The sequence below is a fragment of the Uranotaenia lowii genome, chromosome 1, assembly GCF_029784155.1.
Source record: "Uranotaenia lowii strain MFRU-FL chromosome 1, ASM2978415v1, whole genome shotgun sequence".
Taxonomy (NCBI): domain Eukaryota; kingdom Metazoa; phylum Arthropoda; class Insecta; order Diptera; family Culicidae; genus Uranotaenia; species Uranotaenia lowii.
In genome coordinates this window covers 13,443,463-13,459,794 of record NC_073691.1, presented here as the reverse complement: position 1 = coordinate 13,459,794, position 16,332 = coordinate 13,443,463, and the positions used below count along the sequence as shown (strand labels likewise).

Genomic DNA, 16,332 nt, shown 5'->3' with positions numbered 1-16,332 from the left:
CACACTTCAGAAGACAGGTGGAACGAATCCACCCACCTGACGACGGACGCTTGATCGCGGTCGCTGGATGATGCTGTCGCGGACTGAATAGGAATTAATTATCAATTTAATTTACTAGGTTTTCGCTTTTCGGTCAGCTTAAACTAACTACAGGTCACGTGAACTTGCCACACCTGACCCACTATCTTTTTGTGGTTTGTTTATTATTTTTACGGCTCGCGCGCGGGTGAAGGTCGATCGTTTTAATGGCTTTTAGCGAAGGGCTGCCTGGGATGATGCTGTTATGAATTTTAAAACGCACTTTTGGGTGTTAAAGTGACGACACATTTAACGTTTGGTTGGACAATGAATTTATTACATCTTTTGGCTTTGTACCTACTGGTATTTCCCTTATAATGAATGTTAATCCTTCAATATCACATGCAGTTGTCCTTTTAAAAATTACTGTAATTAAACATAGCAAAATCTCTAAACTCTAAATGATACAATCATCATAACAATGACAAACATTACAAATAAATTATTTTTGTCATTTTCTACTTAGAAAATGCTTCAACTTTTCGACCCTCAAGAAAAGTTGAAGCTATGAGCGCTTTCAGGCCCCCAATTGAGCTGAAATTTTGCAAAGTTAATTTTTTAATTGGGCCAATTAAAAATCAGTGTATAGGGTCTGGTTTTGTTATATTCGATGATGAAATTATCCCATACATTCATTGCCACAATATTTTGAAAATAACATCTTTTTTGAAGTAGTACGCATTCGTACTGATTTTGGGTACTGAAATATCACCGGAAGGAAGGTAAAGGGATATGCAGCCTTTTCTCTGGGCGTGCTCTTCTAAATATTTGCCTAGTAATTTACTTGCTGACATGGTTCTGTTACTTTTCGACCTTTAGCGCAGGAAAGGTCTTTATAAGTCGAGAGACCCACATACTGTAATTCATGAACTGTTGGAAGGGATACCCTATTGAATTTCTCGTTTAAAAATCAACTCATGATTACGGAAACAACACAACAAACAATCCGTCGTAGGTCTCCCGTAAACCTCCCCAAAGATCACTCAACATGGCACCGGCCGAACCGATATCAGGTTCGTTGACTTTCTCTTTCGCTGAAATTTGTTTCTTTCTCTCTCAACCAACTGAGTTCCCTCGCATCAACAGATCCGCATCAACCATCGCTTCGGCAATCAAGTAGTTATTGACGTAGTAGTAGGCTTCGCCAAAAAGATGACAATTTGTACCCCGAGGTACGCCTCACCACATGGATTTGGTTTCGGATGATCAACCTCAAGACGACGACGGCCTACTGCCTAGGCTAAATCAAGAGCCTCAATGTTTTCTTCTGCGCCGCAAGAGGAGAGAACAAAAAAAAAACACCGACTAGCATCATCATCATCACCAACATCATAACGACCACATTCGGATCTCCTCCTGAAGCAGGTTTTTGGATTGCGTAACAACTCAACGCGAGCGAACAGCGCGAAACACTTGAGCCGGCCACATCGTTTAAATATTTTCAACTAATCACGGCAGCAGCATGCCCGGTACGTATTATGTCATTAGGGTCAATTTTACGAACATTTCAAGGCAGTCATCGATTGTTACACATGTTTTTCCCTACATCTGGTCCTCGTCATGAGGATTCTTGTTGGCTTTCATAGGGCGCATAAATGCATATATTTGCAAAAGGTATGGTACAATTAGAGCTAAAACAAAATGATTTCTACGAAGATATTATTTAATTGCACTGTCTACAGAGTGCGGACGTCAATTTAAGAATATGAAAAAATCCAACTAACCTGTCGAAGCGGAGAAGATCGAAGAATCGATGCTGCTGACCTTCCCGCGAGGCAACCGGGTGACCTCCAGCAGCCATCCTCATGCACTCACTTGCTCAACGTGCCGCCAGGGTTCGATCGTTCGTGCCGATCGTGATCGCATGTATTTCATAGAGGCCCATTTACTTAATGTGAGGTATGTAGCTTGACTTGTCGAATAAACAACACGACGAGGGTCACATCACAAGAACCGGTCGGTCTCCCCGTTTGGGTGCCATCTCGGATGGAAAAAATGAAAATCACTTAAACTAGTACGGTAAACTATCGGAATAAATGCACCTCATCGGATTGTCACTGGTCCAGGCGACTATTTACTTGCAGACTGGAGTGTACGAGAAATTTCATTTTCGCTGCCGAACGCCAGCCGTGTACGTTTCCCGATGCGATCGCGATGGCTGGGGAAGCCGGCCTGCAACGAGATGGCCCCCAGAAGCACGTAGTCCGAGGGTTCGTTCGGGTGAAACTGAACCCCGATATCGACGATGGCCATCGGATGTCGGATCAACTCGAACGAAATGTAGTAGTACCTGTAATGATAGTAAAAAGTACAAAATCCGTATCTGACGGGAAAAAAGAGGACACCTTGAAAATGTAACAAAGCGAGTTGAGATCTTAAAGTAAAAAAAAACATAGTGAATCAAAATAACACTAGAGCATTTGTAGGTAAGTTGAGAACACAGTTAGAAATAAAGAAAAACTACGAATCCTGACAAAAGTATGAGAACATCATTGAGGATTGAGAGGACAACTTGAAATAAATAATGGCGAGTCTAGAGAACATCTGACACATACATAAGTAAGATTTATAAAAGGCTTGAGAGGAAAGTTTTGGACTGCTGACAGATTATAAAAGAGAAAAACAATAAATCCAGAGAACAGCTAGATTTTTTTAAGCTTTTCAAGACAGATTTTTGAGAGGGCAGCTGAAATACATTCCAGAGAATTTCAAGTGGGTTGAGAGGACAGCTTGAAATAACTAAAACGTGAGTTGAGATGAAAGCTTAAACAAGAGAGAAAAAAATTGCGAATCGAGATAAAATCTAGAAAATAATAATTGTTAACACTTTAATTTTAATACATTCGTGAGAATTGATAAACATGTTAATAAGGAAAACAAAAATGATAAATTTAAACCAAAACTAAAAAGAAGGACAAAATATTGCCAAACATAATTTGTCATATTTGTCAATTTTATCGTGGCAAACATACGTATAAGACATACGTTATTTTTTTGTAGGCATTATATTTCATTTTTGTCTTATATTTTTCACATTTTTGTCATGTGAGAAGTGAGTTGAAAGCTGCTGACACAAATATGTTAGAGGATTGAGAGAACAGCTATGAATTGAGAAAAATTGTGAATCAAGATAAAAGCTGACTGGAACAATGAGAGGAAAAATATGTTTGAGCATTTTAAGTGGGTTGAGAGGACAGCTGAAAGACATTCCAAAGAATTCGATTCGGTTGAGTTGAGAGAACAGCTAGAGACAACTAAAAAGTGAGTTGGAGATGAAGCTCAAAATTGAAAAAACAGCGAACTGAGAGACCTGCTAGAAAACATTTTTAAGCATTTCAAGTGGCGTGAGGGGACAGCTTAAACACATTCGTGAGAGTCACCACAACTGGATTGAACTCAGTGTAATGTAATGTAGAGAAAAACAGCTACTTAAAACGACAGCTACAACATTTTCGCAGAAATTTCGAATGCACTAGAAAAAAATACTAAAAAATAAAGAAAACTTGTGTAGAGAGGACAACTTAAAGTAGAAAAAAAATCAATAAGTCAAGAGAGCAATGGAACCGACCAGATATGAAATCGTATTATAAATGATAGAATAAGTCGCTAATAATGTTAATGCGAATCGCAATTCCTACCAAATAAGTAAAAGATCGTTAAAACTATTAATTAAAGTCGGTATAAATCGGATATGATAATAAGATTGTGCGATGACCTCTGCTGAGCAGCCTAATTTACAATCCGATTTCCTGCCAACTCAACCGAACAGCAAACAGCGCATTCACGCCAAACAACGCGAATTCCTGATTTACTATCAAAACGTTCGTGGAATCCGCTCTACAACGGTGCGACTATGACATAGTTGTTTTGATCGAAACCTGGTTTCACCCCAACATCAACAATGCCGAATTTGCCTCCAACTATACTGTATTTAGATGCGACCGTAATCCTGAAACCAGCAGCCTGAGCCGTGGTGGTGGAGTCCTCATAGCCGTGAAACATGAAATTGTCTGCAAATCCGTCAACCTAGTCAACTGCAACAGACTGGAACAAGTCGTCGTCCGTATCGTACTTGGTCGTCAGGTGCTATTTGTGTGTGTTGTGTATCTGCGTCCCAATAGTGATCCTGTCCTCTACGATCTACACGCCAAAGCCATTCAACAAATACTCGATAAAGCTTGAAGTGAGGATTCCATTCTGGTATTGGGTGACTACAATCTACCGAACCTCATATGGACCTTCGATGAAGATGTAGACGCTCTCATCCCGAACAACGCATCAACTGAATCCGAATGCGTTCTAGCTGAAAAAATTTTCGGTTCTGGATTAATGCAATTGAACGACAACTGTAACGCTAATGGCAAACTACTTGATCTCGCTTTCGTCAGTGACATATGCTCGTTCGACGTCTTTAATCCACCATCAGCTCTTTTAAGAATTGACTCGCACCATACACCGTTTATTTTAAAATTTGACAATGGCTATGCATTCAGCTCATCGGAATGTGTTGAATTACAACAATACGACTTCCGTCACTGTGACTTCGATGCTTTAACCACTGCTCTAGAAACAATAGACTGGACGACACTGCAAGCTTGTTCGAATATCGACGATTCTATTTCCTTTTTCTACGACAGTATATACGCTACCTTGGACGTGATGGCTGCCAGTAACCGCCTACGGAAAGCACGTAAACGTTTCTTCCATACGAAATCTAGCGTGCACAAATCCATCCTTTTGGACGTGGAAAAGGAGTACGAGCGTGCCCAGGAATTCCATTTTTGTGAGTATATAAGTCGCACTCAAAACGAATTGAAATCCAATCCCGCCGCTTTTTGGTCGTTTGTTCGAGGCCGAAAAAATTCGAGGAGGATCCCAGCTGATATCGCTTACTCTGGCAGGACTGCGGAATCATTCGAGGATTGTGCTAATCTGTTCGCCGACTTTTTCCAATCAGTCTTCCAAAATGAAAACGAATTACCCTCGAATCTACCCTCTGCATTTTTACGCCATATAACTAAATATTCCTAATCTTAGACTATCTGTCACTGAAGTCTATGATGCATTGATCGCAGTGAACGCTTCAAAAGGACCTGGACCTGACAATCTGCCCCCGTTGTTTGTAAAAAAACTGCGCAGCTGCCATAGCGATTCCTCTTACAATTTTTTTTAACTTATCTCTGTCCTCTGGAATGTTCCCACAAGTGTGGGAAACGGCGTCGATTACGCCGGTTTATAAGAACGGAAGCACTCATAGTGTCGAAAATTATCGTCCTATTTCTATTCTTAGCTGTTTGGCGAAAGTGTTCGAGACCTTAGTATACGATGCTGTTTACCCGTCCGTGAAACAATTGATTAGGGACGCCCAGCACGGTTTCATGAAAAAACGATCAACTACCTCGAACCTGATGACATTTACTAATTTTTTGATGCCAAAAATCGAGAAACGTCAGCAGGTAGATGTTGTATACATTGATTTCTCTAAAGCCAAGAGAAACTCCGACGGTTGGGACTACCTGAATGGATTACAACTTGGTTTGCGTCGTACTTAAACTCCCGCACAGCATATGTCAGAGTGAACTCCTACTGCTCTTCGAATTTTGAAATACCGTCTGGTGTACCACAAGGTAGTCATCTTGGACCGTTACTATTCATTCTTTTCGTGAACGATTTGTGCGATCGAATGACTTTATATAAACTATTCTACGCAGATGATTTGAAACTTTTTCGGTCAATTACGTCACCGCTAGACTATATTTTACTACAGAATGATCTGAACGCTGTTACGAGATGGTGCATGACAAACGGTATGCTAATGAATGTTGAAAAATGTAAAATAGTGAGTTTCTCAAGATCACGCAACTTACTTCGTTATGATTACTTTATGAGCAACCATTCCCTCGAAAGGATTGAAACAATCAAGCACCTAGGAGTTACAGATCTCACGCCGCCTTAAAAATCTTTCTAATAGCCAAAAACAATGTAAAAAGCCGTTAAAAAACCTTGGTTCATTTAATGTTGGTTGGGACATGGGAGGACCGCTTGAAACGGCTCTAATGTGGGTTGAAAGAACAGTTTGAAATAACAAACAACAAGTCGACAGAATAGCTGAAACATATGGGTGAAAGTTTGGAGAGTATTGCGAGATCAGCTGTAAACATATTGATGAAAATCAGGATTCCAGGACTGCTTGAAGAGTAAAAAAACGAAAAAAAAAATGTTAAAATTATTGATTAAATGCGGGACAGAACAGAATAGCTAGAAATAATAACAAATACATAGGCTAAATAACGTCTCATCAATTTTAACATCCTAGAGCTATAACCCTGTAATCCAAAGATCAACTCACCTTATTTCCCACTCGTTGATGCTGGCCATGGCTGGCAATTTCAGTTCCACCTTCAGATCCGACAGCACTTCGAAGTCCTTCGAATCCAACGGCAAAGCCTTCATTTCGTTGTTTCGATCGCTAACGTGGCACTGCTCCGAACCACAGACAACCTTCAACGAATCGTGGTAACGAATGCTGTAAGCTTTCAGTAGCAACTCGACGTCGACGTTTTCGTTACTTCGTTGAAATGCGTACGCCACCACCAGGTCCCCGGCACATGGGAAATTACAGGCAAACAACCGACAGTCTGGATGCGGTTCCTGTAGCTTCAGACAGGATCCACCGTCGAGCGCCGTGTCGAAGCTGTGGGTCCAGTAGTTTGGCCCATGGTGATCCCGATCGAACTCCTTTGGTGGCGTGTAGGGAACCGTCGGTTGGAATCCTTGCCGGGACAGGTTGAACCACGATTGATCCTTAAGTTTACCCAGCCGTTTCCTTAACTTTCCAGACCCCAAACAAAACGACGTATAGAAGGGTAGCTGTTCCGGTCCTCGCACAAAAAAGTATCTCCACAGCAAATTCCAGAACCGATCGTTCAGCTTCAGGAACCGAACATTGCATGCATCTGGATCGAGTTGATCACGTCTCATGGATTCTTCCAGCGATTCGAAAGTCCACCCGGGAGCGAAGATGGCTACCGAAAACTTGTGCTCCATGACGATACCCAGCGTTTGGTTGGTATCCAGTTTGGCTTTCTGACCCCGTCCAAACACGTCGATGCCCACGTAAACGTCCAGCTTGCGTTGCGGGAAATAGTTGGCAATGAAGTTTTCCGTCCGTTCCAGAAGCTGACGGTTCCAGGTGTAGTTCAGGAATATCCCGTCACAGGCCGCAAAAAAGCCCTGGTTCTGGGCGTTCAGCTCATTTTGCCAGTTCAGGAGACCTTTCTCGGTGATAGCGTCGTACCAGATGATTTGACTGTCCGGGATCTGTTCGTGTGATTTTTTCGTCAGGTAGGCTACAAAATCCTTCAACATCGGGATCTTGTCCCCGTCCAAGGTGGTCTCGATGTTTAGCAGCCATCCCTGAGAATTAGGTAATGTTCTGTAAATGTAGAGATCATTCTTAATCCTTATTCTAGATTCTATCGATATTCTCAACCGATCGATAACAAAAATTGGTTTTGGAAAATATTAATGAACCTGACAACATGTTCTGATCTATAATAACCGAGGTATTCATAGTTCGATTTGCCGTATTTGATTTCATCTGGTGGCCAACCGGTTGTGCACCAACTGCTGTCATATAAAAAACGCTTTGATAGCACTTGGTGCACAACCGGTGGCCACCAGGGTGAAAACGAATACGGCATTAGTTTAACGAATTCTCAACATGTGGAGTTTGTTCAGTTCCGTTCAGTGATTTTGCTCGTTTCGAAATCGATCGATTTCCAATGTGTCTGGAAATGATCAGACATTATTGGCTGTTGTTACTGTTGTTACTGTGACAGATAATTGTATTACCGAGAAAACCGAAGTGGTAATCGAAAACCCTGAAATTATTTCTGAACCAGCAGAAATCTTTGCCGAAATACCTGTTATTCTAACCTAATTTTAGCGAATGGAGAGGACAGTTGGTAAGAAAAAAAACTCGAGAGAGTTGAGAGGACAGCTATAATGGAGTAAATGTTGGGACTCATGAGAATCAAAACCTGAGCAGCAAGCGAAAAGGGGTTGCGGAGATTTTAAAAATTTAAGCAGTTTGAGAAACAGCCTGAATGTTCACACAAGCGAGTTGAACGGACAGTTTGGTGAAAATTAGTCAAAATGAGCTCTTAAGTTCTTTGCCCCTAGGATAAATGTAAATTTGGTTGCCTCGTGTTAGGAAAGATTTGAATCCTTATAGTACTCCTATTTCGATCAACGCTTAAACATATGTAGTACATCTTTTTCTCAGTTTTTTTTAAAGGATTTTTCTTTTTCTGGATAATTAATCCCTTAAATGGTTTTTCTCATTCATCACATTCTGAATTCTGAATTTCAACCCCTTTAGGATTTTTTTAATGAATTTTGAACCCTCATTCGAATTTCCGATTCTGAGCTTCAGTTTGGTATTCAAATTGAACTATAATTTTAGAAGACTTCTGCTAAACTTACCTCAAACTGGCAAATCTTGGCGACCTGGACCAGCGCGTCGGCCACCTTCCGGTAGAACTCCTCCGACTGCAGGATATCTTTCAGCAGCCCCGAGTTGCCGCCCTCGATAATCAAGGTCCCAATAACCCGAACTCCATTTTTGTGGGCACAGTTCAGCCACTGCAGCGTCGGAATGGTCACAAAGTTATGGCTAAAGTAACAGAACACATCGATGGCGGCCCAGTTGTAGAACCGATAGTCAACCCACTGCTCCCCGGTCGTCCCGTTGATGAACCGATCAGCCAGATAGTTCCCTTTAAAATCATGACAAAGCAGCACCTGTGGTCTCGTTCGATCGTCCACGAAGTCGATGATCCCGGAGTTGAAATCGATCTGCTGGTAGCGCTCGCCCAAATATCTGGATCGGGATCTAGGCGTTACCGGAAGCACCAGGTTGCGCCAACTCACCGTGCCCCTGTCGAACTTCAAGAGGTCCTGGATCGTGTGGATCGGCTGACACTCTGATTTGTGACGATGCGCCATGAGTTTGGAATAAGGGCCACACCCCAACAGAAAAAAAGAGAAAAAGAATGTAGGTACACGTTATCAGTTAGAATGTTCGAAGAGTTTTGTGAAGGAAAAAACGAGGAACGATCCGTTCTCGATCGTGGGACTGGGTCAACTGAAAATGTGATAGCCAAGAACAAGTTGTGATATGCACTCAGTCTGGGATCAAAATCTGACAATGTTCTATGTGAATCAGAATTGCAGTTACATATTGCAAGTGCAATCTCGAGGACTGTTCGTAGATTACGCAGTTTTTCTAAGGAACTTTGAATTCTGATATGTCACATGCCACAAAGTTGTTTAATATTCCCTGCTACTTACGGGAATGCATAGACATTGTATCACTACTATAAATTAAGGTTCTTTTCTATAGAAAATAATTTCGTAACTTTTCGACAACATCTCGTAAAAAAAAATCAAAAGAAAAATCCAGTGACACACTTTCCGCGTTTTAACACACTCTCACATTGCGGCGGGTGACTTGAAGGCGGATCTTCCCATTCATCCGTTATCAATGAAAGCAAGTGCAGTACGCTCGCACGCTGCATACACTTATTTCTTTTTTTTATCTCAACCGTTTTCCTTTTTGCGGCCCGCATGTTGTTTATTTGCGTCCGCCAGGCCAGTAGTGCCCTTGAAAGGAATTTGTCATCTCTGTCGTTGCCGATATTTATGGTAAAGGCAAAGTTACATGAGCTGCAGGCTGCAATGATACGATACATATTTTCTATGTGTATCAATGTGCAATGTTTTCCTTTCCTTATGTGTCAACAGGAGTTGTTTTTTTTTTGCTGCAGTGCAGCAGCGATCGTCTACCGAGAAATGAAAGAAAGTGATAGTGCTGCAGAAAAGTGCACTATCCGGTTTGGGAATAAATGTTTTGCTGACTAAACTAGGTACTAGGACTTGGTACTCGATGCTAAATCGATAGCTTATTAAATATCGAGTATAGTTAAAATACTACAAAATTTACAAACAAAAGTCACACAAAATGATAAAATGCACTAGGAAATTAAATTCTCTTGTTTTCATATTCTATATTGACTATTTAAAAAGCAACTTTTCAAGCATCTTAAACAACTAAAGTAATACACATATTTGAAAACGTGGTTGCAAAGTTCGTTATTGGCTGAATGAAATTTTCCGTTACTATCAAATAGGTACTATGGCGTGAGATTTTAAATATTCTTAACGACCTTCTAAGGTCTATTACAAAATCGAAAAAAAGTAAATAAATAAGCCAAATGACTTAGTCGAGATCTGTCGATATTTAAAAAAGTTTTTTAACCACAAATCGACTTTCAGGGGCTTGGCCGTTATTTGCTTTTTTCTCAGGGATTTTAAACCAACTTGGCCGTTTTCGGGATAGCGAATGTTTTAGAATTGGCTGCTTAAATTACTCACGACAAAAAAGAAAAGACAAATGAAAATGACAAGAATACTAACATGCTACTAACATAACAGGGGTCATTCAAATAACAAAAAATAAGACTTAGGACAAATATGACTTGAGCAAATAACAATAAATGCTAAAATCTAAAAAAAAAATGCAGAAGTGACAAACTTAAAACAATGACAAGAATTACAAATACAGGTCGGACTCGATTATCCGGAGTATCGATTTTTATTTCACTCCGGATAATCGAATCTTCCGGATAATCGAATCGTAAAAAAATTTTTTTTTTTCAGTCTGAGGACGTTAAGTTGTATTTTTTTTTGTGCATTATTTTGGTTGAAATGCAGTGGCGTAGCCAGAAATCATTTTTATAGGAAAAAAGGCGTAAAATCGTGATAAGACAAAAAACAAATATATAATATTAAACAATTACTGGTTTCACTTTACCTTAACCTGACACATCTCGGAAGTGATTTTTATTATCATGCTTCGTTATTCAATGAATGAATTTGTTTTTTAGCTTAAATAAACGAGAAGTTTCCTGACAAGAAATATGAATTTTATTTAACCAAAATGAGAATGTAACAAAAACCAATATCAAAAGGGGAACACTGAAATGACACCCTAGCTTAAGTCCCTCTTTTTCTAACTACGTTCACGTTTGTACATTTGATAATACTTTGTAAATAAACTAAAATACATTTCAAGATCCACTCATTTTCAACCGAAGAAAATCGATAAATTAATAAAACTAGATAATAAATAATTAACCTGTTTTTTCCCATGATTTTTAAATATTTGAACAATAAAAAAGCTTTAGTAACGAATGAGCTTGAACAAAAATTGTTCCCCATGGTCTCAAAAGTTGTAATTCGTTGAAAAAAGTTTTTGATTGTTTCAATAGTTGCTAGATTGTTTTTCAATAGTTACTATATCTAAATTTCAAGAAGGCTTATAGACAAGCACAATAAGTACCCAAGGAAGTTTATTCAATTATTGACTGCATCATAGTAGATTTACAAACTTGATAAAGACGCAAATGTTGTGGATCCCTTGTGCTACCATGGGATGTAGAGGGTTAAACTCATTGACAACTCTTATTCTTACCCTTCTGTTCCTAGCTACGTTCTTGCTTGATCACATAATTATATTATGTATTATAGAGTAAATGAGTTTGATCTTGAACAATACACTGTGGATAACCGAGTTTTAATATAAAGTACAACTACTATACTAGCCCTAACTCCGTCCAAAGCTGATAAAAATATTATTTTGTGGATAATAGTACTAAATTAGTTAAAAAATCAAAATAAAAATTTAAAAAAAAAATTTTTTTTCAAAACTCCGGATAATCGAGTCTAAAATTCCGGATAATCGAACCCCGGATAATCGAGTCTCCGGATAATCGAGTCTCCGGATAATCGAGTCCGACCTGTACTTGTTATTTCTTTTTTGTTATGTTTTTTTGTAATTTTTCTTGGTTATTTTGATCATTCTTCTCAATTTTTAATCGTATTTATGTGCTTTTAGTCCTTTATGTCATTTTCTCCATTTTTGTAATTTTTTTAAATTTCCGTTATTATTGCTTTTTCTGGGATCCTTAGAGATGATTCATCCCGAGTGTTATTATTGTCATCTTTTTAAAAGATTTTCATTTTTATCATTTTTAGAATTTTTGCCACTTCCGACATTTTTGTCCATTTTTTTAAATTTTTGTTAATTTTATCATTTTTTTTTCGTTTTAGTCATTTGGCTTAATTTTATAATTTTTTCGCCAATTTCGTCATTTAATGACAGCCTTTTTGAATTTTTTTCATTGTTGTATATTATGTAATGACAAAGATGGCACAAAAATACCAAAAATGTTGACAATTTTTGCATTTTAGTCATTCCGTAATGTTTGTCATTTTTGTTCTGTTTGTCATGTTTGTTAATTTTTTCATTTTTGTTATTTTTGCCTCATCTGTTGATTTTGTCATGTTTGTCCTTTTTTCATTTTTGTAATTTTTTTCATTTGTCTACCATTTTTGTATTTTGTATAATTTTTTGCATTTTTTGTTAATTTAGTACACTGAACCCAAATTCACTCTTAAAATACACATGATTTTTCACTTAAAAACAAGGATCCAGTGATTTTCTTCCATTCAAGTGCGACATATACATTTCACTTGGCAGTCACTTAAATTTCAAGTGAATTCATCCACATTCACTTCAGTGGTCACTTGAATTTGAAGTGAGAAAAAAATATTCACTTCCCCATCACTTGAATTTCAAGTGGATGTCGGGTTGTAATTTGTTTATTTTCAGAGTTCAAAATGGCAAATTCTAAAGAGCAGCGTTTAAAGCTTATGCTGGATTTGGATTTTCCCAATTCTTTAATAGGCGATTTTGGCGGTAGTTTGTGTTAAACGTGATGTGAGAAAAAGTTATTTAAAGGTGTTATCATGTTTCAGCTTGTGGGTTGAACTGGACAGATTTTCTGGTTTGCAGCAGGGAAGATTTAGAAGTCGCACTATCCGCAGTAACCGATCTGCCTTGGGATTACGATGAAATTTTCCAACCAATAAATTTATGGCGAAAGCGTAATGTAAGTATTTGAAATCGAAGTGCTGTTCTACAAATGTTATTTTATTTAAAAATGTGAGAGATAATTAACTAGAAACTTACTTAGAAATTCAGATAAATTTCACTCGAACGTCATAGTGTAATTCACTTGACCGGTCACTTAAGTGAATTCACTTGACCCATCACTTAAAATTCAAATGAAATTACGTATGGCGAGAATTTACTACAGATGTCACTTATTTTTTAAGTGAAAATTATTTTGGGTGTAGTTTTTTGTAATTTTTTTTTTGTTAGTTTAGGAGATTTATTTTTTTTTTTATTTTGAAATGTCTGTGTTTTTGTTATGTTAGTTTTGTCATTTTCGGCAATTCAACCAACTCAGAATGCGATCCGAGCTGTTTCAAAATGGACTGACGAAATCGGGTTTGTCATATCATCTGAAAAAAGTAGCATTTTTCACATTTGCAACTCAAACCACAGGGCGTATGATCGTGTTGTAAAATTAAAACAAAATATAATACCATTTAGAAAATTCGTTTCAATTCTAGGCGTAACATTCGATAGAACACTAAGCTTTAAAAAACACTTTGAAAATGTTAAGGAGGAATGCCGCAGTCGACTGAGACTACTATCGGTGATAAGCAGCAGACACCAAAAGAATAACCGGCAGACAATAATTCGTGTCGGTAACAGTATAGTGTCAACGAAACTTCTTTATGGAATTGAAATAACCTGTCGCAGCTTCGATCTTCTGGTCTCAACATTGGCTCCCACATACAACACAATCATTAGGAAAGCCTCAGGTCACATGCCAAGCTCGCCAATCAATTCCTGCATGATTGAATCAGGGTGCATGCCGTTTCGACTTAAAGCAGCACAAACTGTAGCAAACAGAACTATTGGATTTATGGAAAAAACCAGCGGGGATGAAGCCCACTTTGTAGAACACACTAATCGAATACTTACGAAAGAATTTTCATTTAACTTACCAACTGTTGCTGAGATATCTAGCGTAAGAGATCGTCGTTGGAACCAATCGTCTCCAAGAATCGATTGGGCTATTAAAAACAAAGTACGCGCAGGTGATAACCCTACAAAAATTAAAACCATATTCAATGAGCTGTTGAACCGGAAGTATAAAAATCATGAGAAAATCTATACCGACGGATCCAAGTCAAGTAATGGTGTTGGCGCCGGAGTTTTTTCTTCCACCTTTAAAGTATCCGTCAAGCTTAACGATGCATGTTCCGTCTTCTCGGCTGAGGTAGCAGCTTTGAACATTGCCGTTGAATCTATTCCGAACGATCAGTTGAAAGAATCAGTTATCTTCACTGATTCAGCAAGCGCCTTGAAAGCACTCGAAAACGGTCGATCAAAACATGCTTGGATAAAAACACTAGATTCGAAAAACCTCTCAAAAATCACCTTTATTTGGGTCCCGGGACATAGCGGTATAACAGGCAACGAGGAAGCCGACAAATTAGCCGGCGCCGGATATAATAACAACTTTTGGAAAACAGACGTCCCTGGGGATGATCTTAAGAAATGGATTGACAACGTAGCAAAGCATTCATGGGAATCGTCATGGAATCTGGAGAGGAACCTATTTACAAGGAAGATCAAGGGAACTATTTCGAGATGGGAAGACCGTGACAGTCGAAGAGAGCAGCGAGTACTTTCTAGAATACGTGTGGGTCATACCCGAGTCACCCATAGTCACTACACAGGAGCAGCAAACCAACAACCCATATGCGATATCTGCAACATTTACCTGACGATCGAGCACATCCTTACAGACTGTCCTACTTATGAAAATCAGCGTTCTGTGAGTCAACTACCAAACGGAATACGAAACATCCTGGCCAACGACAAGGAAACCGAAGAAAAATTACTAGAATTTTTAAGAGCAACAGACTTATTTAGTCAAATTTGATTTACATTAATATTGCAAAATCTTGTAATGTAATTTTCTTTCTCACTCAAAAGAGGCGAATGAATTCTAAATTTAAAGTCTCTATAAAAATAAACAAAACAAACAAACAAACAAATTCAACCAACTCGTTGTTATTTGAAAAAAAAAACTTTTTTGGTCTGGTTATTAATGTTATTCTTGTCTTAAGTAGACATTCAAAGGACTTTCAGTACCTGCATGCTTCAAAACTACATGCCATGGATGTCATCCTTCTTTTCGAATAAATTATTTTTCTAGTTAAGGTCTTTGAAAGACAAAAATACACATCCGCGTATTATCTGAAATCCGGACAATAGAGAGTTAACTGTTGTGTTGTTGTCATTTTGAAATAAAAAAAATAATAACCCCTGCGTGATTTCAATTTAAAAAAAAAAACTTACCTTCGCAATCCATCACAAATTTACAACCGAAAATTTATGTAAAACAATTTTTTTAATCACAGCACAGAAACGAAACAAAACCAACAAAACACTTCAACCAGCCGGATTACAAACGAAGTTTCGTAATACATTCCCGCATTTTAAATACCACTCAACAGCTGATTGTTCAGTTCCATAAATCCAAAAAGAACGTCGGCAAGATATCCAAGATAAGAATGCATGCATGCGCTGCCGCGAGAGCATTTCCGCGAAATTTTTTTTTAAAGATGTGAGCAGTTTGCGGAGCGATTCGCTGATTCACGAATAATAAAAATTACCCAGAAACATGTTTTCATGAGTGTGAGGAGCAGGTACCTCAAAACTGACAAAAATTTGTTGGATCAGGATGAAGCACAAATGAAGAATTAATTTCAATGTGTTTAATTTTACTTTGAAATTTAACAACAATAATAAAACTGTACTCATTTAGCTGAATGAAATTGTCAGATCGTAACCTACAATTATTTTTAGTTTTATTTTCTTCAATCTATAGTAGTAAATTAGTTTAATAAATTTAATTTTTGTTGTTTTGTTAAATAAAATGGATCTCTAAAAAAGAAATCTTTTTCCACAGAGATTCATTCATGTTTAAATTTAGTCAATAGTATCGTGCGATTTCCCCGCATATTGTAAATATTTTTTTAAGTTCTCGCGTTTAGTTGTTGTTGATAATTCTTTTTTTGCTGTCAGGCATGCTGAGAACAGAAAGCGTCCATTACCAGAGGGCTCAACGGAGCCTCTTGTCAAAAAAAAAAATAGTTACAATTTAAAAAATCCATATTATTTTCTAAAGTGATAGCAACTGCTGACTCATTTCTGTTATATCTTTTTTCTCAGTTTATTGTTTCACATCATTTCCCAATAATGGG

At 38.1% G+C, this 16,332-nt stretch overlaps 1 protein-coding gene across 3 annotated transcripts; it reads right to left on the bottom strand.

Moving 5' to 3' along the window:
* Positions 1–1,656: 1,656 nt before the first annotated feature.
* On the bottom strand, positions 1,657–15,653 carry LOC129757667 (cytosolic endo-beta-N-acetylglucosaminidase). Of its 3 annotated transcripts, XM_055754960.1 has the most exons (4): positions 15,425–15,653; positions 8,566–9,065; positions 6,428–7,494; positions 1,657–2,368 (listed from the first exon to the last, which is right to left on the bottom strand). In XM_055754960.1, exons 1-4 carry the CDS (start codon positions 15,435–15,437, stop codon positions 2,149–2,151), a joined length of 1,800 nt encoding a protein of 599 aa, XP_055610935.1. In that variant the 5' UTR covers positions 15,438–15,653; the 3' UTR covers positions 1,657–2,148. The 3 variants fall into 3 exon arrangements, with proteins under 3 accessions (XP_055610935.1, XP_055610927.1, XP_055610941.1); XM_055754952.1 differs by lacking the exon at positions 15,425–15,653 and having other exon boundaries at positions 8,566–9,367; XM_055754966.1 differs by lacking the exons at positions 1,657–2,368; positions 15,425–15,653 and adding an exon at positions 2,375–6,264 and having other exon boundaries at positions 8,566–9,379.
* Between the last annotated feature and the right edge of the window lie 679 nt (positions 15,654–16,332).